Source organism: Oryzias melastigma, linkage group LG3 (assembly GCF_002922805.2).
Source record: "Oryzias melastigma strain HK-1 linkage group LG3, ASM292280v2, whole genome shotgun sequence".
Taxonomy (NCBI): Eukaryota; Metazoa; Chordata; class Actinopteri; order Beloniformes; family Adrianichthyidae; genus Oryzias; species Oryzias melastigma.
Window position 1 is genome coordinate 11,806,286 of NC_050514.1, and position 12,538 is coordinate 11,818,823.

The following is a 12,538-nucleotide window of genomic DNA, read 5'->3' on the forward strand; positions in this document are numbered from 1 at the left end:
TTTACAATTTCCTAAATTTTAGTATTTTCATGGTCAGAAGTCAAATTGTGTTTGCTTTGGTGACCCCTGAAGGGAGAAGCTTTCTTTGACAAAAAGAAGAAAATACACAAAGTAATGTTTCTGATATTTATTTGGAGATGACAACAATAAGGTAAACCACAAAGACCAGATTTGAAGGGGAGTCTGTGAGCTTCCGGCACAGAATAAGTTGATGCAGTTTTAAATTTACAAAAAAGTGCTGAAAACGTGTTAAGGAAGCAACAAAAAGCCTATGAAAGCACTTGCGTGTTGCTTTATGTATAAGAAACTAAACAGGAAGTGTTTTATAGTGTTTACCAGCAAAATTGTGTGAATTTATTAGCTTAATGAATAAGCTAAAAATTTTTAAAAATGTCAAAACATAATTACACATTTTTAGTAAAGGTTTGTCAATCTGGAACAACAAAAGAGAATATGAGGAAGCCAAAACAAACAAAAAACACGAGTACCAAGATTTTATAAAGCTAACACAAGGTAGGAATTACAAAGTGTCGCAGGGAAAAAAGGCAAAAACAAGTGGTATGCCGACATTCTTACACAAACTAAAGGATGCATAATGTGTCTTGTCTAGTTGCATAACATTTAAGCTTTACATGACACACTCCAATAAGTATTCTCAAAAATAAAACATTGTCACAACTTTATGTACATTTTATACACAAACAGAAAACATGCAGCAAAGTCGAACTAGATGCAGATGAGAACAATCATTTCAAAGAAAAAAAATGAGGACTGTATGAGATTTTTTTCACCGAGTCAATTGAAAGACATTGTGGTAAATAGTTGAAAATGTTGTGGCTCCTGTTGTTTTCCCCCATCGTGCACCTTCTTAACAGAGGGGTTTGGCAATTCTCTAATTCGGATTAGCTTTGAGCACTACTGTTCAGAAGCACAAACTTAACCACAGAAGACAAAATGTATTCTCGCAGCGTCTTGATAGAGAGGATGAGGTACAAAAACCAAGTCAGAAAACATTTACCCTTCATGGATGTAAGGGGTGAATTTTTGTGGTTTTGATTTACAGTTTGTCTGCTTGCGCTTTTATCTTTCGCTCCCAAAGTTTTTGATGATCAGAGAAACCCTGCTTGCCCTTGTTGAAGGAATTAGGTCCTGCAGATGTTGGTGTCTCCCTAAAACAAACAAAAAAAAACATAAGCTCAAACGAAATAGAGAACTGGGAAAAAAAAGCGAAAGTAGGACATTTTCATGTGAGCATCTACCTCCCAATGTTCTTCATCCTCATTTTTGCTTCTGGAGGCATCTCTTCTGGTTCACTCTGTTTGACAGAAACAATATTAGCTTTGAACTTTAAAGGGATCACGCGTGAGCCGTGTGTGAACTTACATCGTCGTCTTCGTTAAAAACAGAGGCCAATCCTGGCTTCTTTGGTGGAAGTGATGGGACAGTCTCTTTGGGCTTCTAAAAATACAATATATACTGTATTAACGTCAGGTACAACACTTTGTAGTGCTACTTTGGTACGGCAGAGGCATACTGAGGTGGCAAAGGCTTTGAAGGTGCGCCGACAAGTGTTTATGACATATAGATTGTTGGGAAAACAGTGTGAGAAGAAGTAACGTGCATCATGCTAAAAGTTGTTTTAGTGAACCTGTGTTAATCCGACCACATTTTAACAAGTTGCTGTTGCTCCACGATTTTCTTTTCACATCATGTAATTCCCAACTACAATGGCCATTTGGGCCAATCGTCCTGCTCCGAGCACCATCTATTCAAGCCGAGGAAATCAAAGTGAATCCAAGCTCATTCCGATTGGAAACAGAGACCACCTTGAAAGATGGGTCAGAATGCGGTTCTTGGTACCAGACCATAGTCTGCTTTGAAAATGTGTTAGATTGTGGGAGAATAGAACTCTGGTTCACTTTAAGCAAACCAGATGTGTCCAGTCTGAACACACCCTAAGGTTTCTTACTGATAAAAGCTATTCCTACTCACCGATGCTCCAAGTTTGATAGATATGGTGTTGGATTTCGTTGCCGCCTGACTGCTCATGCTAAAGCCCACTTTGGAGACTTTGCGAGGTGCCGGCGGGTCTTCTGAGGACTCCTCGTCCTCCTCGTCAGCAGTGAGGTGCTGGGATGTGCGTTTGTAAGCGGTCCCATCGCCTCCCGCAGTACTACAACAGACAGGCTTAGTTTTCACTCTGTCTCCCTCCTCCTGCGGCCCTGCTTGAGGCGAGACAACTCAACAAGGTGAACAAATGTCATCTGGGACTTCAAAATTATTCATTTAAGTCTACCTACGTGGCGTTTATGAAAACAAAAAAAAATTATAACGCTACTGCTGACTAGCTTTAGCCTGGCTAATTGAAATTAGCTTGGCTAACGTTTGATTAGCATGCTCATATTAAAAAGGAGAGGCATAATGACACGTTGGAGAAAGCAAATGTTTGCTATATTACATAGCTAACATAAAAATAACAGGATATCATAACTGACGTCTAAAGCCGGGGATTAAATTTCTCAAAAGCTACAAGCTAGCATGAAGTTGCTTCATTGAAGCTCTATGAACGCTTCCACTTTGTTTTTACAAATTTAGACAATTAAATTGTGCTATTTCTAAACAAATTTAATTTTCTACCATTTTTAAAACCATTGCAACTGCATAAATATCACCTCCGTCGTCGATGTAACTTCTCCTCTTATGCTTGCTATCCGCCATCGTCGCTTTCTATCCACGTTTCCTGTCCATCCGCTGGGGGGCGCTGTAAACCAGCATGTAACCGGCGGAGGAGGAAGACGAAGAAGAAGAACGGAAAGATGACACCAAGCTAACTTGGTGAAAAGGTAAAATGGTAAGACTGAACGACGTTTTTGTGTAAATATAGTCATAATACCATGGATTTTGTTACAGTGTTACAGCAACAAATAATATAGGTGAAACGTTTTAGTAAAATGTATTGTGTGAAAATGTGCCTGTCAGTCGTTCTGCCGTCTTAGGTAACTAGCTAATAGTTTATTCACCGTTTTCGCTATCATGGTGGTACTTTCTAAAAAATATTACACCAAGGTAGTAAAGTGGCATTAAATGTAATTTATATGAAACGCACTGTTGTTTCTTCTAGATCCTCCGAGGCTGGGGTTAAAGAATGTAACAAACGAGATGGGGCAAATGTTGTGTGTATGTTCCCGTGGCTCCATCACCATTGACAACAAAAAATATTATTTTGTCCAGAAACTTGATGAAGGGTAAGTGTTAATGTACAGTGCTTAGCATAAATAAGTACACCCTCTTTAAAAAGTACCAATATAACCAGTAGCTTAATGAGCAAAAGAACAATTTCCAAACTTCCCACAAGAATAAGTTTTATTGTACACTTGTTGAACTCAAAACATGAAATTTTCATGTATCTCATCGAAAAGGTTGATTCTGTAAGGACACTAAGGTTCACTGGAAAATGTAGAGGGGTGTACTCATATATGCTGAGCACTGTATCTGTGTTTGCACCTACTGACATTTGTAATCAAACCTGTTCTCAATGTTTACAATGATAAATAGGCAGTTTTATAGGAAAATTACCAGGTTATGTATTAGGAACTTCTAAAAAATAAAATTCTCAAAGATAATTTGCAGATCAGAAAGATTATGTTTTTTAAATTAAACAGAAATCTTTAAAGGTAGCACGTCTGGTTTTGTGTTGTTTATCACAGCTAATCTGAGCCCAGAGTTTTTCGTGTTGCATACATGAAGAGTTATTGGTTCGCTCAAAGTGAAAGAATGAAATCCTGACACCAATTTTCACATTTAATTGGACAATTTGTAGAGATTCTGTTTGATCTGGTTTGAGAACAGTTAATTCTCTACTTGACTCCAGCATAATTATGTGTTCAAACACTTTGAGAATAAATGTATTAAATGGTGACCTTAAAGGGTCCCAAAGATTTTCTCCAGAGAAAAGTCATATTTTTGATGTTTTTAACATGTCCTTTTAGCATTTTTCTGATGATGGGGGATATATATCAAATAATTTAAGATTAAAACTGCACTTTGGAGTTTTTTTTTTTTTTTATTTAAATCATGTTGGGTCAGGAGCAGATAAAGTCTACACCCCATTAAACTGTCTGGAAAACCGTTGAAAACTTGTTTAAAAAATAACATTAAAAAAAGAGAAAATAATTGTGATTTTAGGATAGACAATTTATTCACTCTACACAGATGAGAAATATTAAATTTATCCTCATAGTTTTTATTTTTTGTATTAAAATGAGAACAAATCAACTCAGAACTGCTAAGATTTCTGTTTTCAATAAATTTTCCCTTCATTTTGTTGTATATTCTTTATAAATCTAGACCTAGTATTAGTTTGCTTGGACATTTAATTTACTTTGTTATTGTTTTCTTCATAACGGCTAATTAACCGTACCCATCACTAGATGATAATCTTTTTTTTTTATTAAATCAACCCCAAAAATGTATCAAGTTACCTAATAAGTGCTCATTTCCCCAAAAATATTTCAGTTAAGCCTACAAAATAATATTTTCCTTTTACCTGAATTTTTATTATTCTGTTTTTGTTACTTTTAATCCTCAGACATTTACTTCTTTTAAGTTATTCTCTTTTTTTCCCACAGAGGGTTCAGTTATGTTGATCTGGTAGAAGGAGCAAAAGACGGGCATTTTTACGCCCTAAAGAGAATCTTGTGTCATGACCGGGAAGGCCGCTCGGAGGCTCAGACCGAAGTGGAGATGCATCAGATGTTTAATCATCCCAACATCTTGAGCCTGGTCTCGTACGCATTTATTGATTCTGGAGGCAAGACAGAAGCCTGGCTCCTTTTGCCCTACATGAGTGTGAGTAGTAGCAGTATCTTCCAGGATGACCACAACCTTATATAAAGTGATTTAATTCAGATTTCTTTGCATATAAACAGAGAGGAAGTCTCTGGTCTGTTCTGGAAAAGCTAAGAGACAAGGGGAGCTCAATGCCTGAAAAACAGATTTTGCAAATCTTCCGTGGAATTTGTTCTGGCCTGAAGGCTATTCACGAAAAAGGCTACGCACACAGGTAATTCAACTCTTAAATTGAGCCTCATCTGAGATAATCCCTCAGAAAGCTTCATTTTAAAGTCAATGTAATATAAACAAGGCAAACAATTTTCCTAGTTTAGCATAGAGACAACTTTTAAGAATGAAAAAACAAAGTGAGATTGTAACCAAACTGATGGTGGTTTGACCCAGAAAGCAGCAGAGCGCTCATTGGAATGGTCTGCATTTTTTGATGGAAAATCAGATATAAATTGAAAATAGTATTTAATTTTGATTTTTGACATAGTAATTACTCAAAAGTGAAATCTGTCACTCAGTAGCTGTGCATCCTTAGAGAGAAATGTCTTGTTTCAGTCTAATATTATGGGTTTTTGTAGATTCTTAGTTTATATGCCCAGATTAAAGTTCATGACTTGGTGATTCAGTTATTGTCTGACGTAATATTAAAGCTCCAACTGTACAAACACATGAACACATGCGATGTTCTGTGATTTGACAGAGATCTGAAGCCCACAAATGTACTCCTGGATGAGAATAACAAGCCGTTGCTGATGGATCTGGGCTCCATGAACCGTGCAAGAATTGAGGTGAGAGTGTAGATTAAATACATTTAACAAACTGCATTTAAAGTTAACATATATACTCTTATTAAAATGGCAAAAACGTGTAAAGATTTTTTCATCAACTTGAGTTATTAATCCTAAAGAAAATCACCGGTAATCAGAAGAGTTTAAAAGATATGTAAGTGCTTTAACGGTGAATGTAGCTTTTTTATATTTCTTGGCAAACCTTAATGTCCTCTGTTTTTTAGAAGCTTGCTTCTTCTTAAATTAGCCCCTTTTATGTATTATTTCCATAACCTATTTTTCCTTCCTAGGTGAAAGGATCCAGAGAGGCCATGACCCTACAGGACTGGGCCGCCCAGCGCTGCACCATTTCCTACAGAGCTCCTGAGCTGTTCAACGTAGAGAGCCACTGCATCATAGATGAGCGCACTGATATTTGGGTAACGCTGCCATCTCAGGATTCGTCCTTGTTTTTTCTGGAGCACCTCAATCTGAAACCCCTAGAGAAACTGGCTGTGCCTCTCATTCGTTTGTGTTTTTCCGCTAGTCGCTGGGCTGTGTGCTGTACTGCATGATGATGTTGGAGGGGCCGTATGATCTGGTGTTTCAGAAGGGCGACAGCGTGGCTCTGGCTGTCCAGAATCCAGTCAGCATCCCGCCATCTTGCAGGTCAGGATTGGAAGGTTTTGTCGATATCTTTACCGTTTTTATTTGCCTTAATATTGACGAATTCATCATTGTTTTCCTTTGAGTCAATAAAAAACATTTTGCTGCGGGTTTTAATGCTTGCTAAAAAAAAATCCATAAAATAAACAGACTTTGGATTTATGTTGGAACCAAGATTTGCAAGAATCATTTATTATGACTATGAAATGAGGCGTTATCGGCCTTTTAATCTTCCTCATCCAAGCTAAAGTTTATCCATATCCCTAACATGCTGAGTTTTTGTGATTTGCTCGTTTCCGTGAGCATGTGTTTTCTGATATTCTCCTAACCTGTCTGCAGGTATTCATCAGGTCTGCAGGTGCTGCTGAGCTCCATAATGGTCTCAAATCCTCAAGAGAGACCGAACATCAGTTGGGTGCTTGACCAGGTTCAGGACCTGCAAAGTCATAGTCCAAACACCCAAACCAACATGGTCTGATCTGATGCACTGTATGTAGAGACCAAACCTGTACACACCTCAGTGAACATCTCGTTTTTCTCTGTTTGTTTTTTTTTTTTTTTAAAGAATTAAAGCTAAAAAGCAGAGGAACTGTTTTTCATCCCACACGGGACGGTTGTCAACAGCAAAAGCCTCTTCATCCACTTTATCCGATCACAGCTTTCTGTTAGTCTTTTTTAAACGTACTAATTTATCTGAAGAATGTTAAATGCCTTAAATCTATAAATATTTTCCACAGTGCAATTATGTTTTTTTGATGTTAAAAAATGCATTTTTTGGGCCACTTTTATTTTTTTTAATTTGTTTATTTGTTCTTGCGATGACCTAAATGAAGTGCTGCTCACGTATCTGTTTTTGGATCCATTTCTTTAGTTTGAAATTCACAGTGGAGACAAATTGACTAACTTGACCGACTTTGTTGAAAAGCAAGAAAATCAACTGTGGTTGATTTTTATTATTTTTTTTATAAGTGAATACAAGAAAGTGCAACTCATTCTTTTGTCCCTCAGATGGAGCCAGGCTCGCTCTTTCTACTTTTTATCAGTTCTAAGTTAAAGTCTACCCTCTAGTGGCAGCAGCTTTAACAACTATCCTTTTAAAATAGAACATTTATCCTAAAGTAGTATTTTTTAGATTTTTATATGAGTAGAAGATGAAGCTCTGCTAGATTTTCAGCTGAAGAATGCTCCACAAATGTAAAATATGTCAGATCATATTCATTTTAAAGGAAAGGTACTGAGCTCCTCTGTAATGTTGAACATGATATCTTTTTTTAGGGCATTTGTGGGCTCATTCTCTCTTTTAGGGGTTAGTTTCAGGAGTATCTTGCTCCTTACTTTGTGTTTCATGTTTCAGGAAGCTTCTCTGTTCATTCCAGTGACTCTTCATGTTCTGTCTAGCATGATGTTTATTCCTTTACAAAAAGAACAAAAGAAAGGAAAACCAAGACTGCCCCTCAATCACAAATGTTACAAGCTAAACCAACAGTTTATTTTAATATGATAGAGTTTAATGTTGTGTTACTTTACTTTGTGTTTTCCATTCCACTGATTCATGTGTTTTATTCTCGTTTTTCTTTTCTTTGTAATAATCAGACTTGTGTTCTCTCAGGGTTCTCTTACACCTAAAGGTCTTTATTAGTGAACCTAAACTCTACCTTTAAAGTTTCCTGACAGTAAACCTTTTGGGCATTTAAGTTTAATGCTTTATTTTGTGGTTGTAATGCAGTGATTTAGGATTGTTTGACAACCTTAAGATATTCTGCTCGGCTAGCTTGTAGACATCAGTTTGAACTGTATTCTGGGAGTATTTTACAGTGTTTAAGGATCAGTTATTGCAAAGTCTGAATTTAGCCGGTATAGTGAACTGTTGTGTTGTTGTAAAGTGCAAACCAGATGCTGCAGCTGAAAGACAGAAAGTTCTACGCATATTAGTTAAGGTACCAGATATTATTGTGTGCTTTTAATGATGAAAAGTCCTTTATTAATATTTTTGATCCAATCTTCTGTGCACAGTAAAACACAAATAAATATTAAACATGGAAACTCCATGGATGTGGATGTTCTTAAATTATGATGGCTCGGTGCTTTAAATTTTTTTAAGTAATGAAAATTAAAGCTTTAAACTGTCAAATATTTAAACTTGGACTACAATATAAATACACTTTTTTCCCCCTTCTTTTTAAGAATTTAGTGGTGTCATTTATTCAGCTGGAGGGAGCTGCTGCCACGAGTTGGTGCTTTTGTGTCTGGGATTAAAATAAAAGCAGCTTCCACCCTAATGCCTTGACCTTAACATTTAGTTTGCTCTCAGACATCCTCATAACAGGAAGTTAACTGAATTATGGGCTTATTTTCATTTATATATTATTGCAGCAGATTGATGTAAATTCGCTGAAATCTACTGCATCTGGGAGAATTTACATCAATCACAGACTTCACTAATAGTTAACAAATATGTCACACACTTGTCAGAGTTCCTCTTTTTTTATTCATTTTTGCACTGTGGTTTGTTGTTTTTTTTTTTTTTTGGTTTGTTGGGGTTGATTTATCAACTATTCTGGGTAGTCTATCCCTCCAATATTTAGCTTTAGCCACTTTGTAGAAGAACAAGTAATCCCGGACAAACCCTAACAATGCACAGAGAGAAAGATGTAAACTATACACAGCAGGTATCATTGACAGTACATTCACTGGACATATCAACCCCTCTCCTCTTCCTGCTGGTTCCAAGAAGGTAAAAATTCCATAGACTTTCGTTGAGAAATAGACAGTTATTACTCAGTCATTATATTTATCAGAATAACAATTTTTGTTCTCTTGGCACATTCTTTCTAATGGAAGGGGTGTGGACTTTGAAAAAGCTCACTCATGACTGGAGACTGTAGTTCCTCTAATAACGTGACTCAGACCGACTCGGACCAATCACTGTCGTCTGGCTCCAAAATAACAGTATCAGGAAACAGCGGTGACGGATTTGGTCCGATTTTGCGAGAGCGCAAGGTAAGGCATTTTCTTTGAGTGACGTCAACATCTTTCTTTGTTCAGTGATAATATATGTCTATGCTTTAGCCACTTTAAGTAATCCCGGACAAGCCCCAAGTGTGCACAGAGACCAGATGTAAACTCCACACAGAAGGTTCCCAGCTGGAACCTGAATTGTGCCCCTGAGTTTATTATAATAATACTTATTTGTCTTGTTTATACAAAGCAAGCCATAATGTCTTTTAAAACTGTCAAGTACTTTAAAAGAATATGGAAAAACACTAAAGTAAAGGAGGTCTGCTTATAAGTGAAATCCTTGTAAAAAGAAAAAAAACATGTTTATGCTCATTTCTTTTATCATCTAAACCTTGAGGAAACCTATGAGTTTTGTGAGTATCAGCATTTTGCAGCATTGTATTGGCTAATTTAATGAACAGTTGTGGGACAAAAGTTGAATTAATTTAAAGGAACACATCTAATCACCAAAAGAATATGTGGAATACTCTTCATTTTAAAAACTGCTTATCAATAATGTCTAATAATCTTTATAAATGACACCAAGAATTGTTACTTTTATCTTTACAGATGATCTAATGTAACTTACCAGATACAGCGACATGTGGAAGATGTTTGGAATCTTCCTCTGTTTTCCAGCAAATTCCTGGTTCGTGTCGCCCAGATGCAGTCATGGCTGGTGAGGCATTGATCCAAAATTAAGATCACAATCACCAAGTCATGTAGACTTTGGCTTTATTTCAGATCTTTTGCTAGATATTTGGGGAAAAAAGGCGCCTGTTAACCGTTTAACACCAGAGTTTTCAAAAGTTCTTTGACTTACTATAACTTCTGCTTTAAGCCGCTTTTTTCTGCTTCAGAATCCGCTGGAATTATGTTGATCGCATCGACAATTGAAGTTACAGTATGTTAAAGAATGTGTTATTTCAGTGAGGTCTCAGGTGTTCAAGGGTTAAATAAATAATGTTGCACATCTTCAGTGTACATGAAGAATTAATGGAAGGAGACTTTATAAAGGAGATGTTTTCCAGTTTATTTGCACAGACTCAGAACTTTTGCCGTCACTCCAGACCGAACAAGTCTTGGCTGCTGCTGACAGAGAAATAGAAGCATTGCAGTCCACCCTTCCGAGCAGAAGAGTTATGACTTTGCTTGTTATCAGGGCGTTCTTTCTACCCAGGAGCTTTCTGTGCGCCCATTAATTCATGGGAGTGTTTGGGTTAAAATGCATAATGAGTTCATTAGGGGGGATTGGTGTAATCACGAAAGGTATTGCCTTAATTACTGGCGTGCGGCCAGACTGCTTCGTTCTCTGTGAAATCAGCCACCCTCCCTGTCCACAGAGCTTGCTAATTTAATTAAGTGTACAAAAAGCTACACCCTAACGTCACCCTCAGGGGCAATTATGGCACCAGAGATTGAAAGATCTCCGCTGGGGGTATTTTTACTCCCTGGCAGGAGATTGCTTGTGTCAGTTAGCTGATTGCATTGATTATATTGATTTGTAACAGCTTTTCGGGTAATTTCATCTGCAAAGGTGAAAGCAATACGGTGGCCCAGGAACTTTTTTATTTATTCTTTTTTTATTTAGATGCTGCGAGACTCTTTTGCCAAGTGATTAGATGAAATGGAGTTCCACAATAAGTCTTTTAACATTAGAGTTGGGGGCAGGGGGGTCGATGGTTTTTATTTCTCAAATAGGGTCAGGACAGGTTGAAAGTTGTGAATTCTTTTAAAGGCTTGACGTGGTTGAGAAGGAAGAGCTTCTTTCCTCTCTAGAAGTTATAGATGGCTCTTTAGGCTACTGTAAATCACATTTTTGCTGCATGATAAATATTGTGATGTATAAAATACTGTAGTAAATGTAAACATTTCGTTTCAAAACTGCATAGAAAAACGTATTACCTCAAGTAAACAGCTTTTAGATAGTCAGAAACAAATGTATTGCCGGTGTTGTAGCTCAACTTTTCCGGTTCCCACATTCAGATCCAAACAGAAGCCGAGTTTGTGAATCAATAACCACATAAAACTGCACGAAAGTGTGTGTCATCCCTCTTTGTATTTGTCGCCATGTTAGCAGCAGCAAACTTTCATTTAAAAAAAGGGCAAATGTGAAACAAAAAGAAGTTTGACAGCAGTTGGAGCACGCCCAATCAAGCAGAGGATTCAATGGTCACCTGTTAGTCAAAAGGCCACACCCCCATTTGTGTTCATTCTTGAAGTCAAATAAGAAAAAAAAAACACTGGAGTCAAAAAAAGTTCACCCCCAAATACAGATGTCACTGGAAAGTGGAGTTTAGTAATGTTCAACTGTTTAAACATTTTAGCGAGTCGAGCCTTGTCCAACAACCCCACACTGTGTATACGGTAACCTACAGTGGCCCTGAAGAGAATATCACATCAACAAATTACTTCACGCAAAAAAAAAATAAGAATAAAAACGAATAGTAAAAAAGCAAAACAAATGTTAAAAATTCATACCAAGTAACTTTCAGTTGAAATGATAGACAAACGTCATCATCCAATCAGTAGCTACAGCTACATGTGCAAAATGGAAAATACTTGTGTAGCGCTTTACTACCTTCCTTGAAGGCCCAAAGCACTTTACAGTCAATGACCCATTCACACACTGGTGGCGGCTCTGGTGGCAACTTTCCATCAGAGGCAATTTAGGGTTCAGTGTCTTGCACAAGTACACTTTGGTACATGGGCGAGCAAGGCGAGAATCGAACCTGCAATCTTCCGATCAGAGGTCAACCGCCCTACCACTGCACCACAGTCGCCCGCAAATGTCCTTGAATGGTTCAAAGATGACATTAAAATCGAACTGTGCAAAAAGGCCCTGAAAAACTTTATCTGATTGTAACAAACGTTTCCCCGAGTCCGGCAGCTCACTCACACAGAGCAGCCAGATAAACTGTGGTCCGAATCCTACCCCGAAGCTCACAGCATAACAAAGCATCCTCCCTTGCTCAAAGACATGAAGCTACAAAGTCCGGCTGCCCTGCTCGGAGACCCAGTTCGCTCATGCAGAGCAGTCGATCCGTCTTGTTCGCTCTCCAGAACCTCCTCTGGAGCACTACACTGTTTATACATGATGTAAAATCCAGCGCAGTAATGACGCAATCGGAATTGTTTATACACACCATGATCAGATCAACAATCGGTAAAACCCACCTATCTCGATAGGAAGGAAATTTTGATCATTAATCATTGTTCATTGATCATTGTTCACATGACGCGTTTATGTTCTGATCATGCATTTG

At 37.6% G+C, this 12,538-nt stretch overlaps 2 protein-coding genes across 4 annotated transcripts; one reads left to right on the forward strand and one right to left on the reverse strand.

Moving 5' to 3' along the window:
- Window positions 1-112: 112 nt before the first annotated feature.
- LOC112160769 (PEST proteolytic signal-containing nuclear protein) lies at window positions 113-2,783 on the reverse strand. The gene is made up of 5 exons (XM_024295553.1): window positions 2,673-2,783; window positions 1,993-2,222; window positions 1,384-1,458; window positions 1,260-1,315; window positions 113-1,169 (listed from the first exon to the last, which is right to left on the reverse strand). Exons 1-5 carry the CDS (start codon window positions 2,716-2,718, stop codon window positions 1,058-1,060), a joined length of 519 nt encoding a protein of 172 aa, XP_024151321.1. The 5' UTR covers window positions 2,719-2,783; the 3' UTR covers window positions 113-1,057.
- On the forward strand, window positions 2,773-8,346 carry stk16 (serine/threonine kinase 16). Of its 3 annotated transcripts, none has more exons than XM_024295552.1 (8): window positions 2,773-2,843; window positions 3,122-3,245; window positions 4,629-4,848; window positions 4,929-5,062; window positions 5,543-5,630; window positions 5,921-6,049; window positions 6,157-6,278; window positions 6,615-6,753. In XM_024295552.1, the coding sequence occupies exons 2-8, from the start codon at window positions 3,160-3,162 to the stop codon at window positions 6,751-6,753; spliced, it is 918 nt and encodes a 305-aa protein (XP_024151320.1). In that variant the 5' UTR covers window positions 2,773-2,843; window positions 3,122-3,159. The 3 variants fall into 3 exon arrangements, with proteins under 3 accessions (XP_024151320.1, XP_024151319.1, XP_036065575.1); XM_024295551.2 differs by having other exon boundaries at window positions 2,775-2,851; window positions 6,615-8,346; XM_036209682.1 differs by lacking the exon at window positions 2,773-2,843 and adding an exon at window positions 2,876-2,996.
- Window positions 8,347-12,538: the final 4,192 nt, after the last annotated feature.

Excerpts from the sequence above, each read along its gene's own strand:
- LOC112160769 (XM_024295553.1), bottom strand. The coding sequence starts at position 2,718 with ATGGCGGATAGCAAGCATAAGAGGAGAAGTTACATCGACGACGGAG. Across the intron at positions 1,459-1,992 it reads CTATCAAACTTGGAGCATCG|AAGCCCAAAGAGACTGTCCC; the intron begins GTGAGTAGGAAT and ends TTGTATTTTTAG. Across the intron at positions 1,170-1,259 it reads AGGATGAAGAACATTGGGAG|GGAGACACCAACATCTGCAG; the intron begins GTAGATGCTCAC and ends TGTTTGTTTTAG.
- stk16 (XM_024295552.1), top strand. The coding sequence starts at position 3,160 with ATGGGGCAAATGTTGTGTGTATGTTCCCGTGGCTCCATCACCATTGAC. Across the intron at positions 5,063-5,542 it reads GAAAAAGGCTACGCACACAG|AGATCTGAAGCCCACAAATG; the intron begins GTAATTCAACTC and ends GTGATTTGACAG. Across the intron at positions 5,631-5,920 it reads TGAACCGTGCAAGAATTGAG|GTGAAAGGATCCAGAGAGGC; the intron begins GTGAGAGTGTAG and ends TTTCCTTCCTAG.